Source organism: Pongo abelii, chromosome 11 (assembly GCF_028885655.2).
Source record: "Pongo abelii isolate AG06213 chromosome 11, NHGRI_mPonAbe1-v2.0_pri, whole genome shotgun sequence".
NCBI classification, from domain to species: Eukaryota; Metazoa; Chordata; class Mammalia; order Primates; family Hominidae; genus Pongo; species Pongo abelii.
In genome coordinates, this window is record NC_071996.2 from 136,705,152 (window position 1) to 136,730,832 (window position 25,681).

The 25,681-nt window shown below is 49.8% G+C and overlaps 1 protein-coding gene across 2 annotated transcripts in view; it reads left to right on the forward strand.

The window, feature by feature from the left end:
* The window catches only part of INPP5D (inositol polyphosphate-5-phosphatase D), a 147,797-nt gene that overhangs the window by 113,543 nt on the left and 8,573 nt on the right, over window positions 1-25,681 (forward strand). For both annotated transcript variants that reach the window (XM_024243528.2, XM_054550008.2), the window contains 8 exons: window positions 6,868-6,949; window positions 11,801-11,890; window positions 13,799-13,912; window positions 15,224-15,306; window positions 19,148-19,235; window positions 20,470-20,619; window positions 22,069-22,165; window positions 24,774-25,055. In XM_024243528.2, the coding sequence (XP_024099296.1) occupies window positions 6,868-6,949; window positions 11,801-11,890; window positions 13,799-13,912; window positions 15,224-15,306; window positions 19,148-19,235; window positions 20,470-20,619; window positions 22,069-22,165; window positions 24,774-25,055 (986 nt within the window). The remainder of the gene's footprint in view (window positions 1-6,867; window positions 6,950-11,800; window positions 11,891-13,798; window positions 13,913-15,223; window positions 15,307-19,147; window positions 19,236-20,469; window positions 20,620-22,068; window positions 22,166-24,773; window positions 25,056-25,681) is intronic.

Consider the following 25,681-nt stretch of genomic DNA (forward strand, 5'->3'; position numbering starts at 1 on the left):
AATTAGAAAGCACATGCTGATTTGTGTTACAGAGTAAATGGGCAGCCACACTTGTGCACTGCTTTGAGCTGGGAAAATAACCCTTGTGATTTACCTTCTGTCCAGATACTCTAAGATGCTGAGAGGATTTTAAAGTATTATTTCCTTAACTGGGTTCTGAAGATCATTTTTTTAAAGTCCCGTGATCAAATATATTTGCTAAACTGCCGAGTGAATTAACATTAAGCAGGTTTCTTCGCTGCAGGACTTACCAGAGCCTTTATGGGCCCAAGAGGATTGTGGTTCTCCATGAGGAAATCTGTATGCCAAACTCAGTTATTCATGGAACACCAATTAATATCTTATGAGGCCACTTGTTTTCCAAGGAACAGTGTTTGGGGAAAGATGCAATAAAATATGTATTCATTTGTTCAAAGATATTTCCTGATGGCCTATTATGGGTTAGGCACTCTCCTAGGTGATGGGAGAGCAAAGATGTCTACTCCAGGGACTTCACAGTAGGAAAAGCAAGACAAATATGCAACTAGCTGTAGCCAGAGCCAGAATATGACAATGCCAGGGCAGGGAAGGATCAGGGAAGCCAGCCCCTGGCAGGGTTCAAGGGTCGAATGGCTGAGGCAGTGAGGTACCCAGGCCCGCTAGAAGCCTAGGGCAATAGAGCACAAGCTCAAAGTGTCATCTGAAAGAGTTCTGGGCCCCATCTGGGCTCAGGGGCAAGTGAAGAACTGGACGTGGGAGAGGAAGGCCAAGCGCTGGGTGGATTTTAGAACAGAGCAGGAGAGGAAGAGAATACAACTGAGAGGACAGGAGGCGATCCCGGACTGCTGTCACCCACGAGGCTGGGACCCCCAGGATGGGACACCCTGTTCCGCCGGGTCCACTGCCTGCTGTGTGGGTAAGGTCACCTGGCCCAAAGGCACTGTCAGAGCAGGTCCATGTGGATCCCTGTGCAGGCTGGTGAAGGATGGCTTGGTTTGACGTGAGTTTAAGTTGAGGCAGATGAGGGCCTGAGATGGGAGAGTGGCCGGTCCTAGATGCCAGGATGACAGGCCACAGGGGGCCACTGCAAGCTCTGCCGGGCACCGGTGCGTCAGAGTGGCATATGTAGAATTGTGGGCATTGCAGTAAAGGATGAGGACGCAGCAGGGGCATTGGTGAGGAGGCCGTTGTGCGCATTCAGCTGAGCAACAGCTAGGGTCGAATCAGGGAAAAAACAGTGAAAATGAAAGAAAGGGGGAAAGCAGGATATATTGGGAGACCTGATTGCCATTGATAAAAACTGGAAAATCACAAGGTGGAGCTGGCTTGAAGGGGAAAAAAATAGAACTTGTTTTCAGACTTACTGATTGTATGACATTAGCGGAAGAACCCAGAGAAAATACCCAGAAGGCAGCTGAAAATAGTGATGCATCGCTTAACAACGGGGATGTGTTCCAAGAAGCGTGTCATTAGGTGACTTCGTCATTGTGGGAACCTCATGGAGTGTATATACACAAAGCCCACTTCAGTTAGATGGTGTGGCCTATTGATCCTAGACTACAAACCCATATAGCATGTTACTTTACTGAATACTGTAGGCAACTGTAACACAATGATAAGTTTTTGTGTATCTAAACATTAAAAAGGTACAGTAAAAATATGCTATAAAAAGAAAAAAATGGGCTGGGTGCAGTGGCTCATGCCTATAATCCCAGCACTTTGGGAGGCCGAGGTGGGTGGATCACTTGAGGTTACGAGTTCAAGGCCAGCCTGGCCAACATGGTGAAACCTTGTCTCTACTAAAAATACAAAAATTAGCCATGCATGGCGGTACACACCTGTAACCCCAGCTCCTCGGGAGGCTGAGGCAAGAGAATCGCTTGAACCCGGGAGACGGAAGTTGCAGTGAGGCGAGATCGTGCCATTGCACACCAGCCTGGGTGACAGAGCAAGACTCTGTCTCAAAAAAAAAAAAAAGAAGGTGGTACACCTGTATAGGGCACGTACCATGAATGAAGCATGCAGGCTTGGAAGTTGCTCTGGGTGAGTCAGCAAGTAAGTGAATGAGCGTGAAGGCCGAGGACATTACTGTGCACTGCTGTAGACCTTACAAACACTGTACACTTAGGCTACCCTACATTTATTTTTTAAATTTTCTTTTTTCAATAATAAACTAACCTTGGCTTACTGTAATTTTTTTATTTATAAGCTTTTTATAAACAATTTAATTTTTGATGCTTTTGTAATAAAATGTAGCTTAAAATACAAACACATTGTACAACTGTACTGAAATATTTTCTTTCTTTATATTCTTAATCTATAAGCTTTTTTTCTAGTTTTAAAATTTCATAACTCTCATTTACATTGACTTTTTTGTTGAAAATTAAGACATAGGCCGGGCACCGTGGCTTATGCCTGTAATCCCAGCATTTTGAGAGGCCGAGGCGGGTGAGTCACCTGAGGTCAAGAGTTCGAGACCAGCCTGGTCAACATGGCAAAACTCTGTCTCTACTAAAAATACAAAAATTAGCCAGGCGTGGTGGTGCGCACCTGTAATCCCAGCTACTTGGGAGGCTGAGACAGGAGAATCGCTTGAACCCTGGAAGCAGAGGTTGCAGCGAACCGAGATCACGCAACTGCACTCCAGCTTGGAGCAAGGCTCCGTCTCAATAAAAAAAAAAAAAAAACCATAAATGCACACATTAGCCTAGGCTGACACGGGCTCAGGATGGTCAATGACATTATCTCCCACCTCCACATCTCGTCCCACTGGAAGGTCCTCGGGGCAATAACATGGAGCTATCATCTCCTATGATGACAATGCCTTCTTCTGGTACCTCCGGAAGGACTTGCCTGAGGCTATTTTATAGTTAACATTTTCTTATAAGTAGGAATACACTCTAATGATAAATAATATCATAAGCACGGAAATGAGTGACAGTTGTTTATCATTATCAAATATTATGTACTGAACAGAATTGTACTGTTATGCTTTTGCACAACTGGCAGTGCAGTGGGCTGGTTTGCACCAGCGTCCCCAGAAGCACGTGAGTAATGTGTTGCGCTGTGATGTGATGACAGCTACAGCATCACTAGGTGATGGGGATTTTTCCAGCTCCATTATAATTTTGTAGGACCTCTGTCCTATATGCAGTCCATTATTGTGGTACATGACTATTTGTGGAGCCCCACGGGTAATTCTCAGGGGCAGCCGATGCAGAGAACTGCAACATTAAGAAGTAACTGTTTAGGCTGGGCACGGTGGCTCATGCCTGTATTCCCAACACTTTGGGAGCTGAGGCCGGTAAATTATTTGAGGTCAGGAGTTCAAGACCAGCCTGGGCAACATGGTGAAACCTCATCTCTACTGAAAATACAAAAATTGGCCAGGCGTGGTGGCACACTCCTGTGATCCCAGCTACTCAGAAGGCTGAGTCAGGAGAATTGTTTGGATCCGGCAGGCAGAGGTTGCAGTGAGCTGAGATTGCCCCACTGCACTCCAGCCTGGGCAACAGAGTGAGACCCTGTCTCAAAAAAAAAAAAAAAAAAAAAAAGATGTAACTAACTGTTTGGCAGAATCAATGAAAACTAAAAATCCACCTATTCTATGATTCAGTAATTCCACTTTGGTGTGTGTTCAAGAGAAATTTGTATATTTGTTCACCAAAAATAGGTATAAGAATGTTTGGCTGGGCATGGTGGCTCATGCCTGTAATCCCAGAGCTTTGGGAGGCCAAGGCAGGTGAATCACCTGAGGTCAGGAGTTCGAGAACAGTCTGGCCAACACGTCGAAACCCGTCTCTACTAAAAATACAAAAATTAGCCTGGCATGCTGGTGGGCGCCTGTAATCCCAGCTATTCGGGAGGCTGAGGCAGGAGAATCACTGGAACCTGGGAGGTGGAGATTGTAGTGAGCCGAGACCATGCCACTGCACTCCAACCTCAGCAACAGGGCGAAACTCTATCTCAAAAAAAAAAAAAAAAGAATGTTTATGGCAGCTTTGTTTGTAATCTTCAAAACTGAAAACAACCCTATGTCCATTAACAGTAGAGTAGATAAATGTGATACTTATAAACAATGGAACTTTTATAAGCAATAAAGTGGCTGAAGGAGTCCAACATAAAAGAGTATCTACTGAGCCAGTCCATTTATATAAGTTCAAACAAATTAATCAATGAAGATGTTAGTCGCACTAATGCTCACCTTTAGGAGGCTCTGGTATTGACAAGGAAGGCATATGAGGGAACCGTTAGGATGATGGCGGTTTTCTATATCTTGCTCTGGGTAGTGGGTAAGTGGGTATATACAAACATAAAAATTCATGGGACTGTACACTTACGGTTAGTACACTTTATGTAAGTTGTACCTAAAGTGTTTTTAAAAAGTGAATGGTTCAGAAGTAGAGAGAATGAAAATAAAACTTTTTTTTTTTTTTTTTTGAGATGGAGTTTTGCTGTTATTGCCCAGGCTGGAGGGCAGTGGTGCAATCTCAGCTCACCACAACCTCCACCTTCTGGGTTCAAGCGATTCTCCTGCCTCAGCCTCCTGAGTAGCTGGGATTACAGGCATGTGCCACCACTCCTGGATAATTGTGTATTTTTAGTAGAGATGGGGTTTCACCATGTTGGTCAGGCTGGTCTCGAACTCCCGACCTCAGGTGATCCATCCGCCTCGGCCTCCCAAAGTGCTGGGATTACAGGTGTGAGCCACCATGCCCAGCCTGAAAATAGAACATTCTTGAAAGAAAATTGGTAAAAGGAAGAAAAGAGAAAAGTAATTGAAGGAGATGACAGAGGTAGGCTCTTTCAGGATGAGTTCCTTTATGTTTGTAGACAGAGAAGAAAGAGCTAGAACATGAGGGGATAAGGATATTGATAAAAGAGGGTTGTTATTGCCAGTTTACCTTGTCTACCCCACCCAATGGACATCTTGCTCATCATTGCAGCCTGAGGCCCTGGAGAGGGCTTGTCATATAGTATTAATAGATACTGTTTGAGTGATTGGATAAGTAGGTATACGGGTGTGTGAATGGGTCAATGGATGAGTGGATGGGTGCGATGGATGGATAGATGGATGGATGGATGGATGGATGAATAGATGGATGGATGGATGAATAGGCGAATGGATAGGTGGGTGGGTGGATGGATAGATGGATGGATGTGTGGGTGGGTGAATGGATGGATGGCTGGGTGGATAGGTGGATGAATGGGTGAATAGACGGATGGATGGGTGGATGAATGGGTGAATAGATGGATGGATGGATGGATGGATGGATGGATGGATGGATGGATGGATGAATGAATGGGTAGGTGGGTGGGCAGATGGATGAATGGGTAGGTGGATGAGCGGATGGATGGATGGATGAGTAGATGGATGGAAGAACAGGAGAATGGGTGGATGGATGGATGGATGGATGGATGGATGGATGAACAGATGGATGGATGAATAGGTGAATGGATGGGTGGGTGAGTGGATGGATGGATGGATGGATAGGTGGATGGATAGATGGACGGATGTGTGGGTGGGTGAATGGATGGATGGATGGGTGGATAGGTGGATGAATGGATGAATAGATGGATGGATGGATAGATGGATGGATAGGTGAATGGGTAGGTGGGTGGGTGCAGGGATGGATGGATGGATGGATGAGTAGATGGATGGATGAATAGGAGAATGGGTAGGTGGGTGGGTGGATGGATGGATGTGTGGGTGGGTGGAGGGATGGATGGATGGATGGATGGATGGATGGATGGATGGATAAATGGATGGATAGGTGGATGGGTGGGTGGATGGATGGATGGATGGATAGGTAAATGGGTAGGTGGGTGGGCGGAGGGATGGATTGATGAATAGGAGAATGGGTAGGTGGGTGGGTGGATGGATGGATGTGTGGGTGGGTGGAGGGATGGATGGATGGATGGATGGATGGATGGATGGATAAATGGATGGATAGGTGGATGGGTGGGTGGATGGATGGATGGATGGATAGGTAAATGGGTAGGTGGGTGGGCGGAGGGATGGATGATGGATGGATGGATGGATGGAGGTGAAGGGTTAGGTGGGTGGGCGGAGGGATGGATGGATGGATGGATGGATGTATAGGTGGATGAATGGATGAACAGATGGATGGATGGATGAATAGGCAAATGGGTAGGTGGATGGATGGATGGATAGATGGATGGATGTGTGGGTGGGTGGAGGGATGGATGGATGAATGGATGGATGGATGGATAAATGGATGGATAGGTGGATGGGTGGATGGATGGATGGATAGGTCGGTGGGTGGATGGATGGGTGGGTGGATGGATGGGTGGATGGATGGGTGGATGGATGAATGGACAGGTGGTTGGATGGATGGGTGGATGGATAGATGGATGAATAGGTAGATAAGTGGATGGGTGGATGGATGAATGAATAGGTGGGTAGGTGGATGGATGGATGGGTGAATGAGTAAAGATGGGTAGATGGGGAGATGAAGAGGTGGACAGATGGATGAATAGAACTGGGGGTGGAAGCTGAAGTGTGTTATTAAAGTAAGTGGCTGCAGAAAGTGAGCAGAGACTGAGTTGAAAATACAGGTGGGGGTTCATCTGAGTCAGAAAGAAAGTAAGAGAAGGTGAAGATACAAGGGATACTGAAGTAGTCAGGAGGATAAGTGAGGGAATACAGCAAGGCGAGTTATCTTATTTTAAAGAAGAAGGCGTGGCAGTGGAGTCTGGACTTGAGCCATGTGAAAAAAGTTTAAAGCCACCTACAGGGAAATTCTATAAAAAGCCAACAGCCAATTAATTTGAGGATTACAGAGGCCACCAGTTAATCTGTTCTTTTACTGATTAAAAAAATAATAATAAGAGGCATTTTATAAAGCCTGTGACTTTGATTTGCAGATGAAGTACAACTTGCCTTCCTGGTGTGACCGAGTCCTCTGGAAGTCTTATCCCCTGGTGCACGTGGTGTGTCAGTCTTATGGTGAGTCCAAACACTGGGGAAAGCAGAACCAGGATCAGAGAATTCACTGTAACCCTAATCAGGCGACCTGGAAATGTTGATGCTTCCCTGCCTGTCTTGTGCTGCCACCTAATCCATATCCCCTGCTTTAGGAGACATTTGAATTATAGAGTACTTTTTTTCTTTTTCTTTTTGAGACAGAGTCTCACTCTGTCACCCAGGCTGGAGTACAATGGCGTGATCTCATCTCACCACAACTTCCACCTCCTGGGTTCAAGCGATTCTCGTGCCGCAGCCTCCCCAAGCAGCTGGGATTACAGTCTCCCGCCACCATGCCTGGCTAATTTTTGTATTTTTAGTAGAGACGGGATTTCACCATGTTGGCCAGGCTGGTTGCAAACTCCTGACCTCAGGTGATCAGCCCACCTCGGCCTCCCAAAGTGCTGAGATTACAGGCGTGAGCCACTGTGGCCAACCTGGAGCACTTTTTTAAAAATTCAGTTTTATTTCTTTTGAAAAGAACATATTAAGTGTGAACCATATGAAAGTGTTTTTGTAGGTCAGAAATAGTTATTGGAAATTCATATGGCTCAAACTAATACATGTCACAAGTGTGTACACATATATACACATATATATTTGGGGAAGTTTAACAATAAATTGAGTTAAATTGATTTTTAAAAGGCATAATATGTAATATTAAAATAAATAATTATGGAATAAGTTCTCAAAACAATTAAGAAATAACTGTTAGCCAGGCACTGTGCCACGTACCTATAGTCTCAGCTGCTCAAGAGGCTGAGGTGGGAGGATCGTTTGAGCCCAGTAGTTCAAAACCAGCCTGGGCAACGTAGACCCCATCTCTGAAAAAAATGAAAGAAATAAATGACTGTTAACTCTTGACCCTCAAAGTTGAAGGTGCACTGAAGGAGTTCTTAATTGCCTGAATGCTTATTCTGAAAAGCTACTGATTAGTTCCCATTACTTACAAAGTAAGACCTTAAAAATCCACAGAACAGAGTTGCTTTGAACACTTCACTGACTGAGAATTATGGTATTTTATTATTGATTGATTGATTGATTGAGATGGAGTCTCTCTCAGTCGCCCAGGCTGGAGTGCAGTGGCAAAATCTCGGCTCCCTGCAACCTCCGCCTGCCAGGTTCAAGTGATTCTCCTGCCTCAGACTCCCGAGTAGCTGGGATATCAGGCATGCAGCACCACGCCTGGCTAATTTTTTGTATTTTTAGTAGAGATGGGGTTACACCATGTTGATCAGGCTGGTCTCGGACTCCTGACTTCAGATGATCCACCCACCTCAGTCTCCCCAAGTGCTGGGATTACAGGCCTGAGCCACTGCGCCAGGCCCAGTGGTATTATTTTTAAAACACTGTAAATTCCCACACAACGGCCTCTAAAGGATGGCCACCCCGGTCCTTGGAGCAAGGAGAGGGGCGGGGGAATGCTGCCCACTGGCCACCTTTGTGGCTCCCACTCTGTCTCTGGGGACTGGCAAAGTTGGTCTCACAAATTTAACTCTGGTCCTATACATTGAACTGACTTCCATTCCGGTGCATGTCTCCTCCTACTGCCCAGAAGAGCCCAGAGCAGCTACCCTGAAACAGTTTAACACACGCACCCTGCATTCCTTGCTGAAGGACTGAGCTCTGTCTCCCAGAAGTGACGTCACTAGACGAACTTCACACAACACCTTTAGACGTGTGGGAAGGCAACCTGCCCTCACAGCCACGTCCAGGGCATTGTTCCAGCTTCCAAAGCTCAAAGTGCCTGAGTCGTACCCTCTGTCTGCAGCGTCCTCACTTGTGCCTTCCCTCCCCGCCACCCCTCGGACTCTCCAGGCCTGTCACTCCTTCCCAGCCACACGCAGGGTCAACCCTGTCAATACTGTCCTTCCCACATCCTGCAGCTCCGCGCATCCTGCCAATTCTTGTCTCAACCATCTGTCTGCCTCAGCCAGCCTCTGCCGAGAGTCAGGAGATAGTGGAGGCTTGTAGAATTACCAGTTACTGTTTTGCACCTAAACTTGGCATTCAAAACTGCTCGACAGTGGAGGCTTTAGAGAAAGAGGAGGGAGATCAGTCCGGAAGTGGCAATGAGGAGCAGGGAGGACACTCTTTGCCCCCACCTCTGGGCCCAGAATATGAGGGCTGGGGAGGAAAACAAGCCTCACCAGAGAGGCAGCAGTGTCTTCCGGGGACAGCCGAGTTTGGGAGGTGATAGGAAGATTAAAGATACAGGGAATTTTGCTAATGATATTTAATTGAGTGCCAGAGGGCTCAGTAGAAGCTTTTAATGAGTTGGGGTTGAGGGGAGATAAGATGTTGGAAAAGAAAAGGGAGTGAATGTCCAGAGCTCAGGAAACAGGGGTGACCTGGGAGCCTCAGTCTTCTCATGACAATTAATATAGCCAGGTGTATCAGCTGTCTATTGCTGCATAACAAACTGTCCTAAAACTCAGTGACTTTAAGCAAACATTTATTTGCTCACGAGTCTCTGCGCTAGGCTGAATTTGGACTGCTCACCTCGGCTCTAGTTGGTGTCATCTGGGCACACTCAGGCAGCAGCCCATCAGATCTGGGGTCGGCTGGCTGTCAGCAGGCATAGGGGTGGTACTCATCATCCAGCAGGCCAGTGGCGGCTTCTTAGCCTCCTGATCTCAGCATTCCCAGCTGAAAGTCTCACCAATGGAAGTTCTTCTTAAGGCTCTGTTGGCCTCATGTTTACTAAGGTCCCATTGGGCAAAGAAAGTCACATGGCCAAGCCCAGACTCATGGTGGGAGGGGACCGCAGAGAGTGTGGTTACTGGGAGGAGGACTGGGTCTTTGAGGGTCACCCATCTTACAGTCCACCTCCTAGGCTTAAGGGCACACTGTAGTGCCATTGCTATTATGTTCAGTACATATCTGAAATATTCTGAGAATGCTTAAAAAAAAGCCCTGCTTGTCAACCCATTAAATTCTCCCTGGAATACCCTTCCTCCACTGCCACAGCAAACCTGTACCCCTGTGCTCAACCTGACTCCCCACCTCCATCCTCTCCTGCCTCACACAGCACTGGACCTCACTGATTTCTTCCAGCTCATGTCCAGTTTTTTGTTTTTGTTTTGTTTTGATTTGTTTTTTGAGACAGTCTTGCTTTGTTATCCAGGCTGGAGTGCAGTGGCGCCATCTTGGCTCACTGCAACGTCAGCCTCCCAGGTTCAAGAGATTCTCCTGCCTCAGCCTCCCAAGCAGCTGGGATTACAGGCGCCCACCACCATGCCCGGCTAATTTTTGTATTTTTAGTAGAGACAGAGTTTTGCCATGTTGGCCAGGCTGATGTCGAACTCCTGGCCTCAAGTGATCCACCCACCTCGGCCTCTCAAAGTGCTGGGATTACAGGCGTGAGCCACCGCACTTGGCCTCAGGTCCAGTTTTTAAGCTGATGCCCTCACATCTTCCTCCCTCCTGTCTCAGAGAAGGGGTAGCCTCCTCTTTCTTTCCTGCCTAGCCTTCGCCCCTGGACCCTTGACTCCATCTATTCCTTCTCCACTACCAACCAGTGCCCCCATTCCCGTCCTTCTCTCCTGTCCCTTTCTCTGTTCTGTCTCATAGTTTCCATGTGTTTCTCTGGTGATCCTTAGTAAGTGAGTTTTTTTTCTTTTCATGTTTATTAGCCATCTGTATTTTTTGGTGAATTTTCTGTCCATATCCTTTGGTTGGTTGAAGGGTGGAGTGTTTATCTTTTTCTTGCTGATTTGCAAATGCTTTCTAGAAATGGATGCCAACTCTGTTTTATCACCTCCTTGGTCTCCTTTGCTGGCGGTTTTTCCTTTGCCCGCCCATTCATGGTTGGTGTGCCCTGGAATTCCATCCTTGTCTCTTCTCATCCTTCATGTGAAAGCCCAGACACGCTCAGGTCTTCTGCTTCCACCGAATCCCAAGACTCCACATCTAAAGACGCATCTCCAGCCTTGAGTGCCTATTTCCTGCCAGGCATCTCCAACGGGCTATCTTGAAAGAACTGTCTTTCTAGAACTGTCCTCTTTCTCTTGCCCCTTCCCAAAGTGCTCTGCTGCCTCCGTTCTCACCCAAGCACCAAGCTCCTTAACAGAGTTTTCTACACTTAGCATCCTCCGCTCTCTCCTGGTTCTATGAGGCATTGTGGGATGGAGAAGGTGTCCCGTCTCTCCCACTGATGAGCTGAGTGGCCTTAAGTCCCCTTCCCACTCTGTGTTTGGGGCTCCTCATCAATAAAATAAAGTGAGCCAGGCGTGGTGGCTCACGTCTGTAATCCCAGCACTTGGGAAGCCGAGGCAGGTGGATCACCTTAGGTCAGGAGTTCAAGACCAGCCTGGCCAACATGGCGAAACCTCATCTCTACAAAATACATAAAGATTAGCTGGGCGTGGTGGCACGCACCTGTAACCCCAGCTACTTGGGTGGCTGAGGCATGAGAATTGCTTGAGCCTGGGAGGTGGAGGTTGCAGTAAGCCGAGATCGCACCACTGCACTCCAGCCTGGGCAACAGAGCAAGACTCTGTCTCAAAAATAAGTAAATACATAAATAAACAAAATGATTAGACCAGAAAAATCTCCATGGTCCACACTCCCTAATCAATTCAAAAAGTCATAGGTCTTTAGGAAAAATGAGCACAGGCTTCTTTTGTCCGTGGAGGAGGCAGTGTCCACACAGTCTTCCACTGAACCCTTTTAAGCATTGCTGTGGAAGGACAACAGGACAACAGGTGCAAAACCTTCGCACTTCTGGAGGGCTCCATAACTAAAGTTTCTTTCTGCTTTAGGGTTGCCATCCTTGGCCTGACCGGAAGGGCTTCTCCTTCCCTGTTTAAAAATGCCTTCCCTCCCCTGCAGGCAGTACCAGCGACATCATGACGAGTGACCACAGCCCTGTCTTTGCCACATTTGAGGCAGGGGTCACTTCCCAGTTTGTCTCCAAGAACGGTAAGCAAAGGACGGTGTCTGTTTCTCTGTTTTCCTCAATGACAAGGAGTGTTGGGAGCTTGTCTTTGGGTGACAGTCAGTGGTCTGCATTAGAGGAAGGCTCATTTTCCCAGGCAAGTCCACAGTATCAGTCAGTTTCTTCATGTCCCAGCCACAGCACAATTTCCGTCCAGAGAATTTACTTGCTCTGCTTGGCAAGTATGTCAGCATTTTGAGCCTCAATTTTAGTCTGAAAATGTGGGTAAATCAGTGTTTACCAAGGAGTGGTCTGAAGACAAGGAAGACAATTCTCCGGGTGGGGTGGGAGGAGGAGGCGGGGGACATGAATAAACATTTATTAGTAATGCCTTTATTTTAACATGTTTTAAATTTATGTCTTCTGTTTAAGGCAAGCACCGTTGCTTTTCCATTTAGTATTGTGATATACCTTATTCAGCTACACTTAATTTTAAAAAGTGAGTCTATTTAGAGATAATGTTAAGTAAAGAGTAGCACAGGTGCGTGGTAGGCAGAGATGGTAAAAATCGTTAAGATGGGATGCAGATGACTGAGTTTTGGGAAACACCACAGTAAATAATATTTAGATTTGCAGGTAATTTTTCAAATAATCCAGCTCAGCCCTGGTTGCCAGGCCACCCTCGTCCCAGCTGGGCCAGGTGTTCTCTGTAATGTGCCCATCCAGCCCTTGGCCTAGGTGACCAGGGAGCCATGATGTCTCGCCCCAGTCTCTGCTTCTGTGGTCAGCCCAGTGGTCACCGGGCTCCTTTAGGAAGACCAAGCATAGGGGACCCAAATACAAGGAAAGACCATCTTGCTCTGTGTCCTTCATGCCCTGGGGGACACACGTGAGGCCAGAGCACTGTCTTCCTGGGGTGCTTTTCTCCATCCTATTGTATCTAACATCCATGGCCCCGGAAATGTGACCTCCCTCCTCCACCTAAGCCTTGACCCACCATCGTGTCTCCTTCCTAAGTCTGGCCACTGTGCCTTTCTAGAATCTTCCTAGACCTTAGGCTGGACCTCTTCCCTGACTTCCACCCATCTCTCCTTTCTCTGAGCTCCTGCAGCTTTGAAGGGGTTGCCCTTGCCATCTCCTCCTCTATTCCGGGGTAGGGCATCCTCTGTGTCGGGCTGGGCTTCCCTCCACGGGGGCTCAGTACGCAGCAGATGCTGGAAAACACTGATCACGGGGATTGAGCATTGACAGGACATCTACCTAAGCTAAGCCTGGACTGGGCACTGTGAGGTTTAGAAAGAGAAAGGAAAGAAGGAAGGATCTGAGGGATGGAGGAAGGAAAGGTTTGTTCATGGTCTCCGAACAAGTCTCTGTTCTGTGGCTCAAAATTTCTATGAAAGGACAGAACACTTGTTTAAAAGCAGCTTAAGGATGCTTGCAAAAGCATCATCTAAATTAATACAGTTGCAGGCAAGTTAACTCTGTACAAATGAGCTTATGGAGTCCAGAGTAAGGAGTGGGGATAACTGTGCCTAAGGGAGAAAGAGCTGCTAGCCCTGATTATCTGAACTCAGAAACAGCATTGATTTGGGTATTGAGCAACCGAGCCATTGTACAAAGTCTTTTTGCTGGAACTAGCTGGGAGCCTGAAATTGTGGGGGTATTGCCTGAGGTCACACAGCTTTAGTGACAGAGATGAAATGAGGTCCGGACTCCTGGGACTCTGCATCTTTCTGCCCCGCTGTCTGCCCTGGCCAGCTCACGATGCATCAGAGAGGTTCAGGATGCTTGGCTGGGTGCTGGATTTCGCTGTAGCTTTAGTTCTCCTCCCACTAGACTCCCACCTTCCTGGGACCCTGAGAAGGAGCTCAGTATGTGGCATGAGAACTAATTTGAAATGCTCCATCTCCAGGCACATTGTGGAACTGAATCCGTGTTCTCCCCTGTTCCAGGTCCCGGGACTGTCGACAGCCAAGGACAGATTGAGTTTCTCAGGTGCTACGCCACATTGAAGACCAAGTCCCAGACCAAATTCTACCTGGAGTTCCACTCGAGCTGCTTGGAGAGTAAGTGGCTGCTGAGCCACCTTCTGGGCGGAACTGCCCGGAGCCTTCTTATAAACGCCTTTCATACTTGGCACTTTGCCCCATATCTCCTCTCCCTGGAAAGGACTCACGAAGCAGATCAGAGAAGTGGGGCTGCAGGTGGATGACTCAAGGGGACACTCAGTTACTGTGAGGGGTCCCCCTGTGGCCTGTGCAGCCCTAGGGGCAGGGGTGGCCATGAATGTACTGACCCCTCAGTCCCTTGTAGGTGGCAAGCAGGGTCCAATCCCTGGCCCTCAGGGCAGACTGTGACCCACTCGAGGTTCCCTGAAAGCTGGGGCTCTGACTCAACCAGAGAGTGTTGGGCCCAGGTCCAGACCTCAAAGAGCTGGTGTGAGGGCCTGAGCAGCAGCTGCCTGTTGTCGCCCTGGCCCCTCTTGCTCATTGGAGATCACAGCGTCTTTCTCGGGGGGTCTGCAGCGTCCGAAAGCAAGTGGGAGATGGACAGGCTCCCCTGAGCCAGCAGCATTTAGCACAAACTGTGTTTAGGAAACACCCTTTCCGGGTGACATTTCTAGGCATATTGTCTAAAGCTGTTTCATGGCTATGGAAGAGCTGCGTGTGTCCAGCCATCTTCGCTGAGATGGTCTGCATAGTGGTCAGCGGAGGAAAAGGGGGCATCACCTCCACAAAAGAGCATTTTGTGAGGGCCTGGCTGGGATGCTTCCAGAAATCAGGAAGAAGCGTGTGCTGCCAATTCTGCCCCTCTGGTCCCTGCCTCCTTCTCCAACTGAGGTGGGCCCAGGCCTGGTGCTAGAGCGGCCTTTGCCACTGAGTCCCCAAGCCCCAGTTCACCTAGCAGGGTCAAAGCGGTTCAAAAAATGATGAGGATTTTTGTGCGGGTGTTTTTAATAAACTATCAAGACACTTGCATACATTTCTATGGAAACAGCATATTAGGAAGCTTAAATTAGAATTTCAAAAGGCTGCTATCTTGAGTGGCGTGGGACGAGCTGTCAAGTTCCCTAATCTTTTTGCCTGTGATGTGATGATTTCTTTGTTGCCTGGTTTGTTGCAAAGAGGAACTGAAAAGGAGGAGGAATCTCTTTGATTTTCCTAAAAATAATTAGACCGTGTTGGCAAATGACCAATCCCTGCACAAAAACAGAATCCCCGGCGGGCCTGACTCCTAAATGATGCTGAGGCCCCGAGATTAAAAAAAAAAAAAGGAGAGAGCACATCTTCCTAGGTCTGGGTGGGGTGACCCAGGGAGTCTTTTCTGTCTGGTTCTTGCTCTGTTTTCTGAAAACCAGCCTTTTTGTCCTCCAACAGGTTTCGTCAAGAGTCAGGAAGGAGAAAATGAAGAAGGAAGTGAGGGGGAGCTGGTGGTGAAGTTTGGTGAGACTCTTCCAAAGGTAATTCTAGAGCAAGGCATTCCCCAGAGGAAGATTTGCATTTACTAGGCCACTAGTACCAGCCAGTGGCAGAGCTATGGCCAGGCCTGACCAGAGGAAGCAGGAATCTCATAGACCAAATGCAGAAAGAGACCCACTCTAGGAGCAAGCTCTCACTCAAGGTGGTTCATAACACACTTTGCAGCAGTGGGTATGTGGCCTCATAATGGTTTCAGTTCCCCTAAAGGATCACAGAAGGGATCTAGAGGTCAGCTCGTCCAACCACATGGTTTTGCAAAGAAGGAAACTCAGGTGCAGGGCCAAGCGCTGTTTGCTCATGGCCTCATGGCTGCGGTAACACACCTAGGACGCAACCCCAAGACCCCGATCCCCGCTTTGACGCTTGTTTTCCTATTCAGTGCTGGTTCATAGAATCGGGTCCAAAGAGGCATAGAGAGGGGTCCGTTGGCTACTAATCATACACTTGTGAACACACGAAGTACTTGACACGTCTGTGGCCCTGCAAGAGCAGAGGGTGGAATTGGAAACACTCAACCAAACCTTAGTGGGAACACATTCTTCTTTGCTATAGAAAAAATGGTTTTCTGGCCTGGTGTGGTGGCTCACACATATAATCCCAGCACCTAGGAAGCCAAGGCAGGGGGATTGCTTCAGCCCAGAAGTTCAAGACCAGCCTGGGAAACATAGTGACACCCCATCTCTACCAAAAAAAAATTTTTTTTCTTTTTTGAGACAGAGTCTTACTCTGTTGCCCAGGCTGGAGTGCAGTGGCGTGATCTCGGCTCACTGCAACCTCGACCTCCAGGTTCAAGCGATTCTCCTGCCTCACCCTCCTGAGTAGCTTGGACTACAAAAGTGCACCACCACACCCAGCTAATTTTTGTATCTTAGTAGAGATGGGGTTCCTCATGTTAGCCACGCTGGTTTCAAACTCCTGACCTCAAGTGATCCACTGGTCTCAGCCTCCCAAAGTGATTAGAGGTATGAGCCACCGCACCCAGCCTAAAACATTTTTTTTTTTAAATTAGCCAGACATGGTGGCGCGTGCCTGTAGTCCTAGCTGCTCTGGAGGCTGAGGTGGGAGGATAACCTGAGCCTAGGAGATCCAGGCTGCAGTAAGCTATGATCATGCCACTGCACTCCAGCCTGGGTGACGCAGTGAGACCCTGTCTCTTTTTTTGTTCGTTTGTTTTCCTACTGAAACTGCTTTTGTGGTGCTAAATGGACAGTGGAGGTGTTGGGTGTCCTCGAGTACAAGCTTGTTATGAGCTCATTAGTTGTTCACGCTGGGTGGGAAGTGGAGTTTCTTTCTCACACCATGAGGGAGGGGTGGCACGAAGGGGAGTCCCAGGCCAGGCAGATCCATCACAGGAGGTGGGGCATCTTGGGGGCTCCCCTCAGAGATCCCTCAGAGGTGACACTCGCGGTGAGTTTTAAAAGGACAGTCTTAAGCAGGCGGAGGGACCCATTCTCTCCTGAGACTGGGGTAGGATGTTGGCAGGTTTCAGGGGGCTGGACACACATTGGCATTAACCTTTGATTGGAACCAACTCTCAGGCCATGTAAAAAGGCCGCGTCATCTCAGGAGCAGAGGCTGATGCCTGAACTCCAGATTCCCCCAGCTGTGGCACAATTCCAAATTACTCAGAGGCTGCGGCCAGCTCACATGGCTCTGACTGGGGTCTCCCACTGAGGCCCCAGAAGAGCTGTCAGAAGTCCCTGTTCTGGGGCTGTCTTCAGGCCCCTGAGTTGTGGGGGCTCTGGGCTCCAAGAAGACATTTCTGCCTCACCCAGCCCAAGCCCGTTCTCCTGCTCCTCCTCCCTGTCTGCTTCCAGGCAGGGCCTGAACAGTAGTTTCCTCCTTTGGTGAAGGTGGAAAAGAGAGCAGCACCCCATTCCACAACACGTTCACCCCCTGGTCCAGCTCAGGGACCCCTAGGGCCCCTGTCTTCCTCCACTCCCCACATCCTCACAGCCACCAAGTCCTGCTGTTCCTCTTGCCTCTGTCCCCTCCCTCCGTCCCCCTGCCCCCTCCCAGGGGGTCCACTCCTTCTGTCTCCTGCCTCTTGCTGAGGCATCCTGAACGCTGATGGATCTTTCTGGAATGCCTCTCTGATGCTGGCGTCCCCCTCTTTATTCATTCGACTCCCTGTTGCCCACTGGGGCAAGCAGCCTCATCTGCTGTTCCCACAGGACTGCAGGGGCCTTCACTGTCTGCTGCTCCCTGACCCCCCGCCCCACCCCTGTTGCCTGGCGGCCTCCTCTGTTCACCCTGTAAATCCCTGCTGTGGCCCCCTAGATAGTTCTCCTCCCTGCCACCCCCTGCCAGGGTGGTGGTGTCGCACAGAGACATTTGTTGTTCAGATGTCTGTCACCCACTTCCACTGCGTCCCAGGGAGGACCGGGTCTTCCTCCTGCGTCTGAGGCCCCCAGCTCTGGCCCTGGGTCTAACTTAGAGCCAGACATCACCTCGTGCCAGGAGCCAAGTGATGATGGGTGCAGCCGTAGAACCCTGGAGTACCCAGAGCTCCACTGCAATTTCCAGTCATCTGTTCTGGAGCTTTTTTTTTTTGAGGCTGAGTCTCACTCTGTTGCCCAGGCTGGAGTGCAGTGGTGCCATCTTGGCTCACTGCAACCTCCGCCTCCCGGGTTCAAGCGATTCTCCTGCCTCAGCCTCCCAAGTAGCTGGGATGACAGGCACATGCCACCACGCCTCGCTAATTTTTGTATTTTTTAGTAGAGACGGGGTTTCACCACGTTGGCCAGGCTGGTCTTGAACTCCTGACCTCAAGTGATCCACCCGCCTTGGCCTCCCAAAGTGCTGTGATTATAGGCGTGAGCCACTGTGCCCGGCCTGGAACTTTCTGAATGGAGATATAGTGAGTCTGCCCTGTTGGGCAGCATGGTGCCCAGAGCCCTGTACCAGGAGCCTTTTGGTGTCTGGAAAGGAAGGGAGGGAATCACCTAGAACAAAGTATCACCTTTTTGTTTGGCCCTTCTATATGGGAATCATCCTGAGGAACAGCCCCACATCTGAAAAAGTCATAACTCGTAGCGGATGAGGAGCTAGTGTGCGTGTGACGCTCCTCCCTGCACTTGCCCGTACACAGCCCCCACTGGCCAGCGCTGTGCAAAGCCTGTTAGCAGCACCCCCTGCCGCCAGCCAGGCCAGCAGGGCCTCTGGGGGAGCTGGCACTCCCCGGCTCTGGAAACTTGCTCGCAGATAGAATGTTGGAGCCTGTGTCTGTCATTCGCTGAGCCACACCCCCAACAATCTGTAGCACACTCCAGGCCCAGCTGGGGGCTCTGCCAGGATGGACACAGAGGCTGCATCCTCCCTAGACAGGGGCAAGCCAGATAGGGGCAGGGCTGGGATGCAGCCACAGTCCTGGAGGGGGCCAAGGAGAAGGTCTATGCTCTGTGGGGGGAGGCTGGTGCAGGGTGGAGTGTATGGGTCATTCCAGAACTGGTGCCTGGCCCCACTTCCCCGCCAGCCTGCCTTTTCCTCCACGACCCTGGCCCAGGGATGGGAAGGAACGGGGGCAATGGATGGGCCCATGTGGGGTCAGGCCTTCTTGCTGGGACCTGGGAGCCAGCTCAGTTCAGGAGGCCTGGGGTGCAGTGTGGAGGTGAGGGGAACAGGGAAGGAAGCTAACCCCCACCTTGCTAGACAGGGTGTATGTGAAAGCTCTACCCCACCTGCTCTCTTGGGTATGGACAGCAGAGATTTGGATCTGATTACTAAGAACACCTTTCATCATCCTCATCCACCTGTCCACCCACCTGTCCCCTCACCTGTCCCTTGCCCGCCAACTCCAGTCCTGTGCCCTTCTCTCTGCAGCTGAAGCCCATTATCTCTGACCCTGAGTACCTGCTAGACCAGCACATCCTCATCAGCATCAAGTCCTCTGACAGCGACGAATCCTATGGTAAGGGTCTGTGGGCAAGTGCCACACCTGCCTGTGAGCTGGCGGCCTCTGATGTAGCATTGCCTTCAGGGAGAGCCTACCTGGCACTGCCGGTCATAGGCTCCTGCCTCTCCTTTCCTCATCCCAGGGCTGCTAGTGGGACCGTCACCACTAAGTCATCTTTCCCTCCCCACTAACTTCATGTCTGTGAAAGAGCAACTTAGTGATTCCTTAGTTTGCATTTTTGATGGCTGACCTCACCATGGATAGGCTTCCCCAGATCCTTGCTGGCATTGGGTGGTTTTGTTTTTTGTTTTTGGAGGCCAGAGTGCAGTGGCACGATCTTGGCTCACTGCAACCTCCGCTTCCCAGACTCAAGAGCTTCTCCTGCCTCAGCGTCCTGAGTAGCTGGGATTACAGGCATGCACCACCATCTCTGGCTAATTTTTGTAATTTTTCGTAGAGAGGGGGTTTCACCATGTTGGCCAGGCTGGTCTTGAACTCCTGACCTCAAGTGATCAGCCCGCCTCGGCCTCCCAAAGTGCTGGGATTACAGGCGTGAGCCACCGCGCCCGGTGCATTGGGTGTTATTTTTCTCCCTTCCTATCTACACTAACTTCATGTCTGTGAAAGAGCAACTTAGTGATTCCTTAGTTTGCATTTTTGATGGCTAGGAAAGTGGAACTATTTTCCATTTATTAAAATTAACCAGCTGCAATTCTTTTCGTGTGAAACGTCTGTTTGTATTATCTGCTCATGCATCTGCTGGGGATTTGATTTTGAGGAGTTCCTTGTGGAGTTCAGACGGAGTACCCTCTTGCCTGGGGAGCTGGCTGCAGATACTGTTCCCAATCCGTTTCCTTTTTATTTTAGGTTTTTTCTCTGTGCAAGTTTTAAACTTGCATGTCCTCTTGCCCGCCAATTTTGTTCTGTCGTGTCTTACGCTGCATCAAATCTTGGGAAGTTTTCATTCCCTACAGCAATCAGACGAGTGTTTAGTTCTGTCTTTCTGCTGCATTTTCTACAACATAATTTTTTTTACATCAACGAATCCACCTTTTGTTCTAAGACTTAAGACATTTGCCCCCAAAGTACTGCGGTGTTGTTCTGACGGATTTATTAAATAACCCTTGCCAGGGCCATAGTTTCAAAGAACCGTCTTTGGATGACAGAGCCAACTCTCCGGCCAAGAGTTTGGTGTTTCCGCCATGAAAAGGCAGGGTCTTCACCCAGCTGTCTCCCACTTTCCCCGCAGGCGAAGGCTGCATTGCCCTTCGGTTAGAGGCCACAGAAACGCAGCTGCCCATCTACACGCCTCTCACCCACCATGGGGAGTTGACAGGCCACTTCCAGGGGGAGATCAAGCTGCAGACCTCTCAGGGAAAGACGAGGGAGAAGCTCTATGGTAAGCAGCAAGCCCCTCCCCAGTGCCCTCTTCAGCCCCCCGCTTAGGGACAGGAATGTGCTTTCTCTCAGCAAAGCTGTCGAATATTCTCTCTGCTGCGGCCTCAGAGCAGAAATCCAGCACTGGAAAAGATCTCAGACAATCTGGCCCAACCCTCACTCGACTCAAAAATTTCCCAACAGAACCCAACATCCAGCACCCCCAGATTGCCCTCCCCGACCCTGCGGATTTTTTAGGGCCCCGAACCTCACCTGTCCACCTTTAGGCCTTGTCATTCCCCTATTAGCACCTCTGCTAAAAGAAGGACCCAGGGTACCAAGCGAACCTACCTCTTGTTAAATGGCTCCTTCCAGGCTGTCCGGGGAAGGCCACAGCTACAGCTGCAGTTGAGATTTAGAATTTCTTGGGCGACCTCTGCTTGTCCACACGGCCACATGGTGCCCACTCCCATATACAAACAGACCCTCGTACGTGCCTAAACCCTGCCCTCATGGTGCCCGCCCAGGTTTCTGTACCTTCTAAACCGATTTTTTTTTTTTTTTTTTTTTGAGACAGAGTCACTCTGTGGCCCAGTCTGGAGTGCAGTGGCACCATCTCAGCTCACTGCAACCTCCACTTTTGGGGTTCAAGTGATTCTCCTGCCTTAGCCTCCAGAGTAGCTGGGACTACAGGCACCCATCACCACGCCCCGCTAATTTTTGTATTTTTAGTAGAGACAGGGTTTCACCACATTGACCAGGCTGGTCTGGAACTCCTAACCTCAAGTAATCAGTAATCCACCCATCTCTGCCTCCCGAAGTGCTGGGATTACAGGTATGACCACCGCACCCAGCTTTTTTTTCTTTTCTTTTTTTTTTTTTTTTTTTTTTTTGGAGACAGGGTCTTACTCTGTAGCCCAGGCTAGAGTGCAGTGGCACAATCTCGGATCACTGCAACCTCCGCCTCCCAGGTTCAAGCAATTCTCCTGCCTCAGCTTCCTGAGTAGTTGGGATTACAGGTGCCCCACTGGCTAATTTTTGTATTTTTAGTAGAGACAGGGTTTCACCACGTTGACCAAACTAGTTTGGAACTTCTGACCTCAAGTGACACACCTGCCTCGGTCTCCCAAAGTGCTGGGGTTACAGGCATGAGCCACCGCACCTGGCCTGTTTATTTTAATCTGACAAAACATACTTGCCTGATTTGTTCCTTGCTAAGACCAGTAAGTTGGAAATGTCACATGAAACGACAACTCTGGATCCCAACTCTCCTCTCTGTGGATCCACAGCAGGCTTAACTAATCAATCACTGAACTCTTATGAGGCCTCAGAATCTTGCTTAACTCACCTCCCCAGGTACTCACTATTCACTGTGCAGCTTCAGCCTGCAAATGGAAACCCCTTTGCCGTCCCTCGCCTAAGCTCTGGAAGCTGGGCCCTCACATGCTCTTTCCCGGCCCTTTCCTTCCAGACTTTGTGAAGACGGAGCGTGATGAGTCCAGTGGGCCAAAGACCCTGAAGAGCCTCACCAGCCACGACCCCACGAAGCAGTGGGAAGCCACCAGCAGGTAAAGTGGGCGTGGGGTGGGTGTCGGGGGGGTGGATATCAGGGACTCATGACAAATTAGCATGGTTTGGCCGGATGTGATGGTTCATGCCTGTAATCGTGGCACTTTGGGAGGCCAAGGCTGGAGGATCATTTGAGCCTAGGAGTTTGAGACCAGCCTGAGCAACATATCAAGACCCTGTCTCTACAAAAAAGATGTTGGCTAGGTGCAGTGGTTCATGCCTGTAATCCCAGCACTTTGGGAGGCCAAGATGGGTGGATCACTTGAGGTCAGGAGTTTGAGACCAGCCTGGCCAACATGGTGAAACCCCATCTCTACTAAAAATACAAAAATTAGCTGGGCGTGGTGGCACACACCTGTAATCCCAGCTACGCAGGGGGGCTGAGGCACAAGAATTGCTTGAACCCAGGAGGCAGAGATTGCAGTGAGCTGAGATTTCGCCACTGTACTCCAGCCTGGGTGACAGAGCGAGACTGTCTCAAATAATAATAATAATAATAAGCTGGGTGTACTAGTCCTAACTACTTAGGAGGCTGAGATGGAAGGATTGCTTCAGCCCAAAAGGCTGAGGCTGCAGTGAGCTGTGATTGTGTCACTGCACTCTAGCCTAGGCGACAGAGTAAGACCTTGTCTCAAAAAAACAAAACAAAACACTAGCGTGGCTCTGCAGACCCAGGGCCTGTGAGAAGGTGAACTGAAGCACAGAGAAACCTAGGACACAGGAGAAAGAAGCTCCAGCCCAGGAGAGGTGCTCTCCTGCCTCCTCTGCGAGTCTGCTGACTGCTGGGGAGGTTGGTGTGACTGTGACAAAGCCGGGGAAACTCTAATGTGACGGAAGTTCAGTTTGACTCAGCTAACATTTGTTGAGTCCCTATGATGTGTCCAGTTCTAGAGAAATCAAGGCAAATTCAGTGCAGTCCCTGACTTAGGAACTTGCGGCCCTAGTGCATGAAGAAGTGACTGCGGAGAGAATGGAGGGATTCCAAGTCTACAGATGGTGGCTGTGTCTCCCGTGGGACAGAGGACACCAGCAATCATGGGATCTGTGGCCATCAAACCCCACCCTATCCACTAGCAAGAAAAATCACTGGGGGAAAATGCACACTGGCTGCTTTTGGCAGAGACTGAACTGAGAATAGTACAGTTGTTAAAGTCTGTATTACCAGAATACAGACGTCCTTGGTAGCAGGGCTGCCCTAACTCACTGATGTGGTCTCCGAGATCCAGAATCAAGTTCTGGTCTCTTTGCCAGCTCACCAGCCGAGGAGGCAGAACCATGCCAGCAGCAGACACAGCTTGTTCCTCTCCTCCCTCCCTTCCCCACAACTCATCCCCACCAACCCTTGCCCTCACCCCAGCCACCCCCGCTGCACACAGGAATTCTCATCTCTAGCACACTCCCTGATCCACTTCCAGCTTCCGATGTTCACAGCCGTGGGCACACAAGCATCCCCTTTCCCTCTTTCCCTCCCATGATAATCCCATCAGCAATGCATCCTGGCTCTGAAGTGTCTACTGGGTTCCAGAATCAGGATCAGTGTAGGGAAACAAATTCTTTTCCATTTTGACTAGCATGAGAACAAGCATTTATTTCTGAAGCAGGCAGTGGTGGATGGGAACAAGGTACAGCTCGGAACAAGGCTGGTGGAGCACATGGGAGCTGTGGAGTGTCCCTGACAGCCTATACACTCAGAACTCAGTTCTCAAGAGGCCGGTGCCTGACACAGTGGCAGCGTGCAGTGTGTCTGTTGGGGCCACCTCGCCCGGGTCTGGGCCATCCCCTCCATAGCTTTAAGCTGATTACCCCCTATTCCAGGCTCCAGCCTTGATCTCCGCGACCTCACACTCGTTTTTCTAAATATGCACATGGCTGTCTCTATGCTGATGCTGCACACACAAACGTGTGGGCTGATGTGTTCCAGAGGAACCCCTGCCAGAGTCTGCCCTGAAAATCCCCTCCTTCCTGCCACCCAGGCCATCTCCCACCATCTCTCTGCCCTGCCAGCCTTGCCAGCTTCTCACTCCATCCTCTGCACCTGCTCACCAGCCTTCGGACCGTCCAGGAAGAGGCCAAGCCCCTCTCACCTGGAAGCCTTTGCATGTACTCTTACCACTGCCGAGAACACTCTCCCCTTCTTTCTCTCTTATCTGCTTATCTTCTTATCTCAGCTAAAAGACCACCTCCTCAGATGGGGCCTCCTGGGGTCACCCAATGCCCAGTTGGTCCCAACACTTCACTAGTCCCCATCTCTGCCCCTTGCTACTCTCAGACTTCAGCACTACATCAATACCATATCTCTGTGCCACTGAGCTTGTTTTTCTCTCCCATCAAAAGTGAGTTCCATAAGAACAGACCATGGCTGCCTTGCTCACAACCATATTCCCTCCTCCCGGCCTGAGGCCGGGTGCTTACAAGGCCCTCAGTAACCACAGTGTTGCATGGATAGATGAATGAATGAATGAATGAATGGATCACTGCCCAAGAGGTGAAGGAGTTGAGGAGAGCCCGAGAGAGCCCCAGGGTTATCAGAGGACACTTTCCTTGGGCTGGTGCTGACCCCGAGAAGGGAAGGGACCCCTGAGATGTGACTCCATGTCTTCCCTGCAGGGCCCCTCCGTGCAGTGGCTCCAGCATCACCGAAATCATCAACCCCAACTACATGGGAGTGGGGCCCTTTGGGTCACCAATGCCCCTGCACGTGAAGCAGACCTTGTCCCCTGACCAGCAGCCCACAGCCTGGAGCTACGACCAGCTGCCCAAGGACTCCCCCCTGGGGCCCTGCAGGGGAGAAAGTCCTCCGACACCTCCCAGCCAGCCGCCCATATCACCCAAGAAGTTTTTACCTTCAACAGCAAACCGGGGTCTCCCCCCCAGGACACAGGAGTTAAGGTGAGCATCCTCTTCATTAAGACGGCTCCCTCCCTCCTTATGAAAGTGCCCTGGGCTTTCACCCTAGAACGGAAGCCTCATAAAGGCCACAATCTGTGTCCACTTGGCTCATGACTTATCCCTGGGGCCTGAACACAGCAGGCCCCTGACATGTATGTGGAGTCTTCCACGTCCTAACCTATTAGTGCAACTCGATTTCTTTTTAAAGGGTAAAAATTTGTAAAGATATTGCTAAGAAAAGGAACCTCCTATAAAAACTATATACATATCAAAAAACATGTTTCAGGCCGGGCGTGGTGGCTCATGCCTGTAATCCCAGCACTTTGGGAAGCCAAGGCGGGTGGATCACCTGAGATAGGGAGTTCGAGACCAGCCTGACCAACATGGAAAAACCGCGTCTCTACTAAAAATACTAAATTAGCCTGGGGTGGTGGTGCATGCCTGTAATCCCAGCTACTCAGGAGGCTGAGGCAGGAGAATCGCTTGAACCTGGGAGGCAGAGGTTGCGGTGAGCCAAGATCACGCCATTTTACTCCAGCCTGGGCAACAAGGGTGAAACTCCGTCTCAAAAAACAACAAATTTCGGCGGGGCACGGTGGCTCACACCTGTAATCCCAGCACTTTGG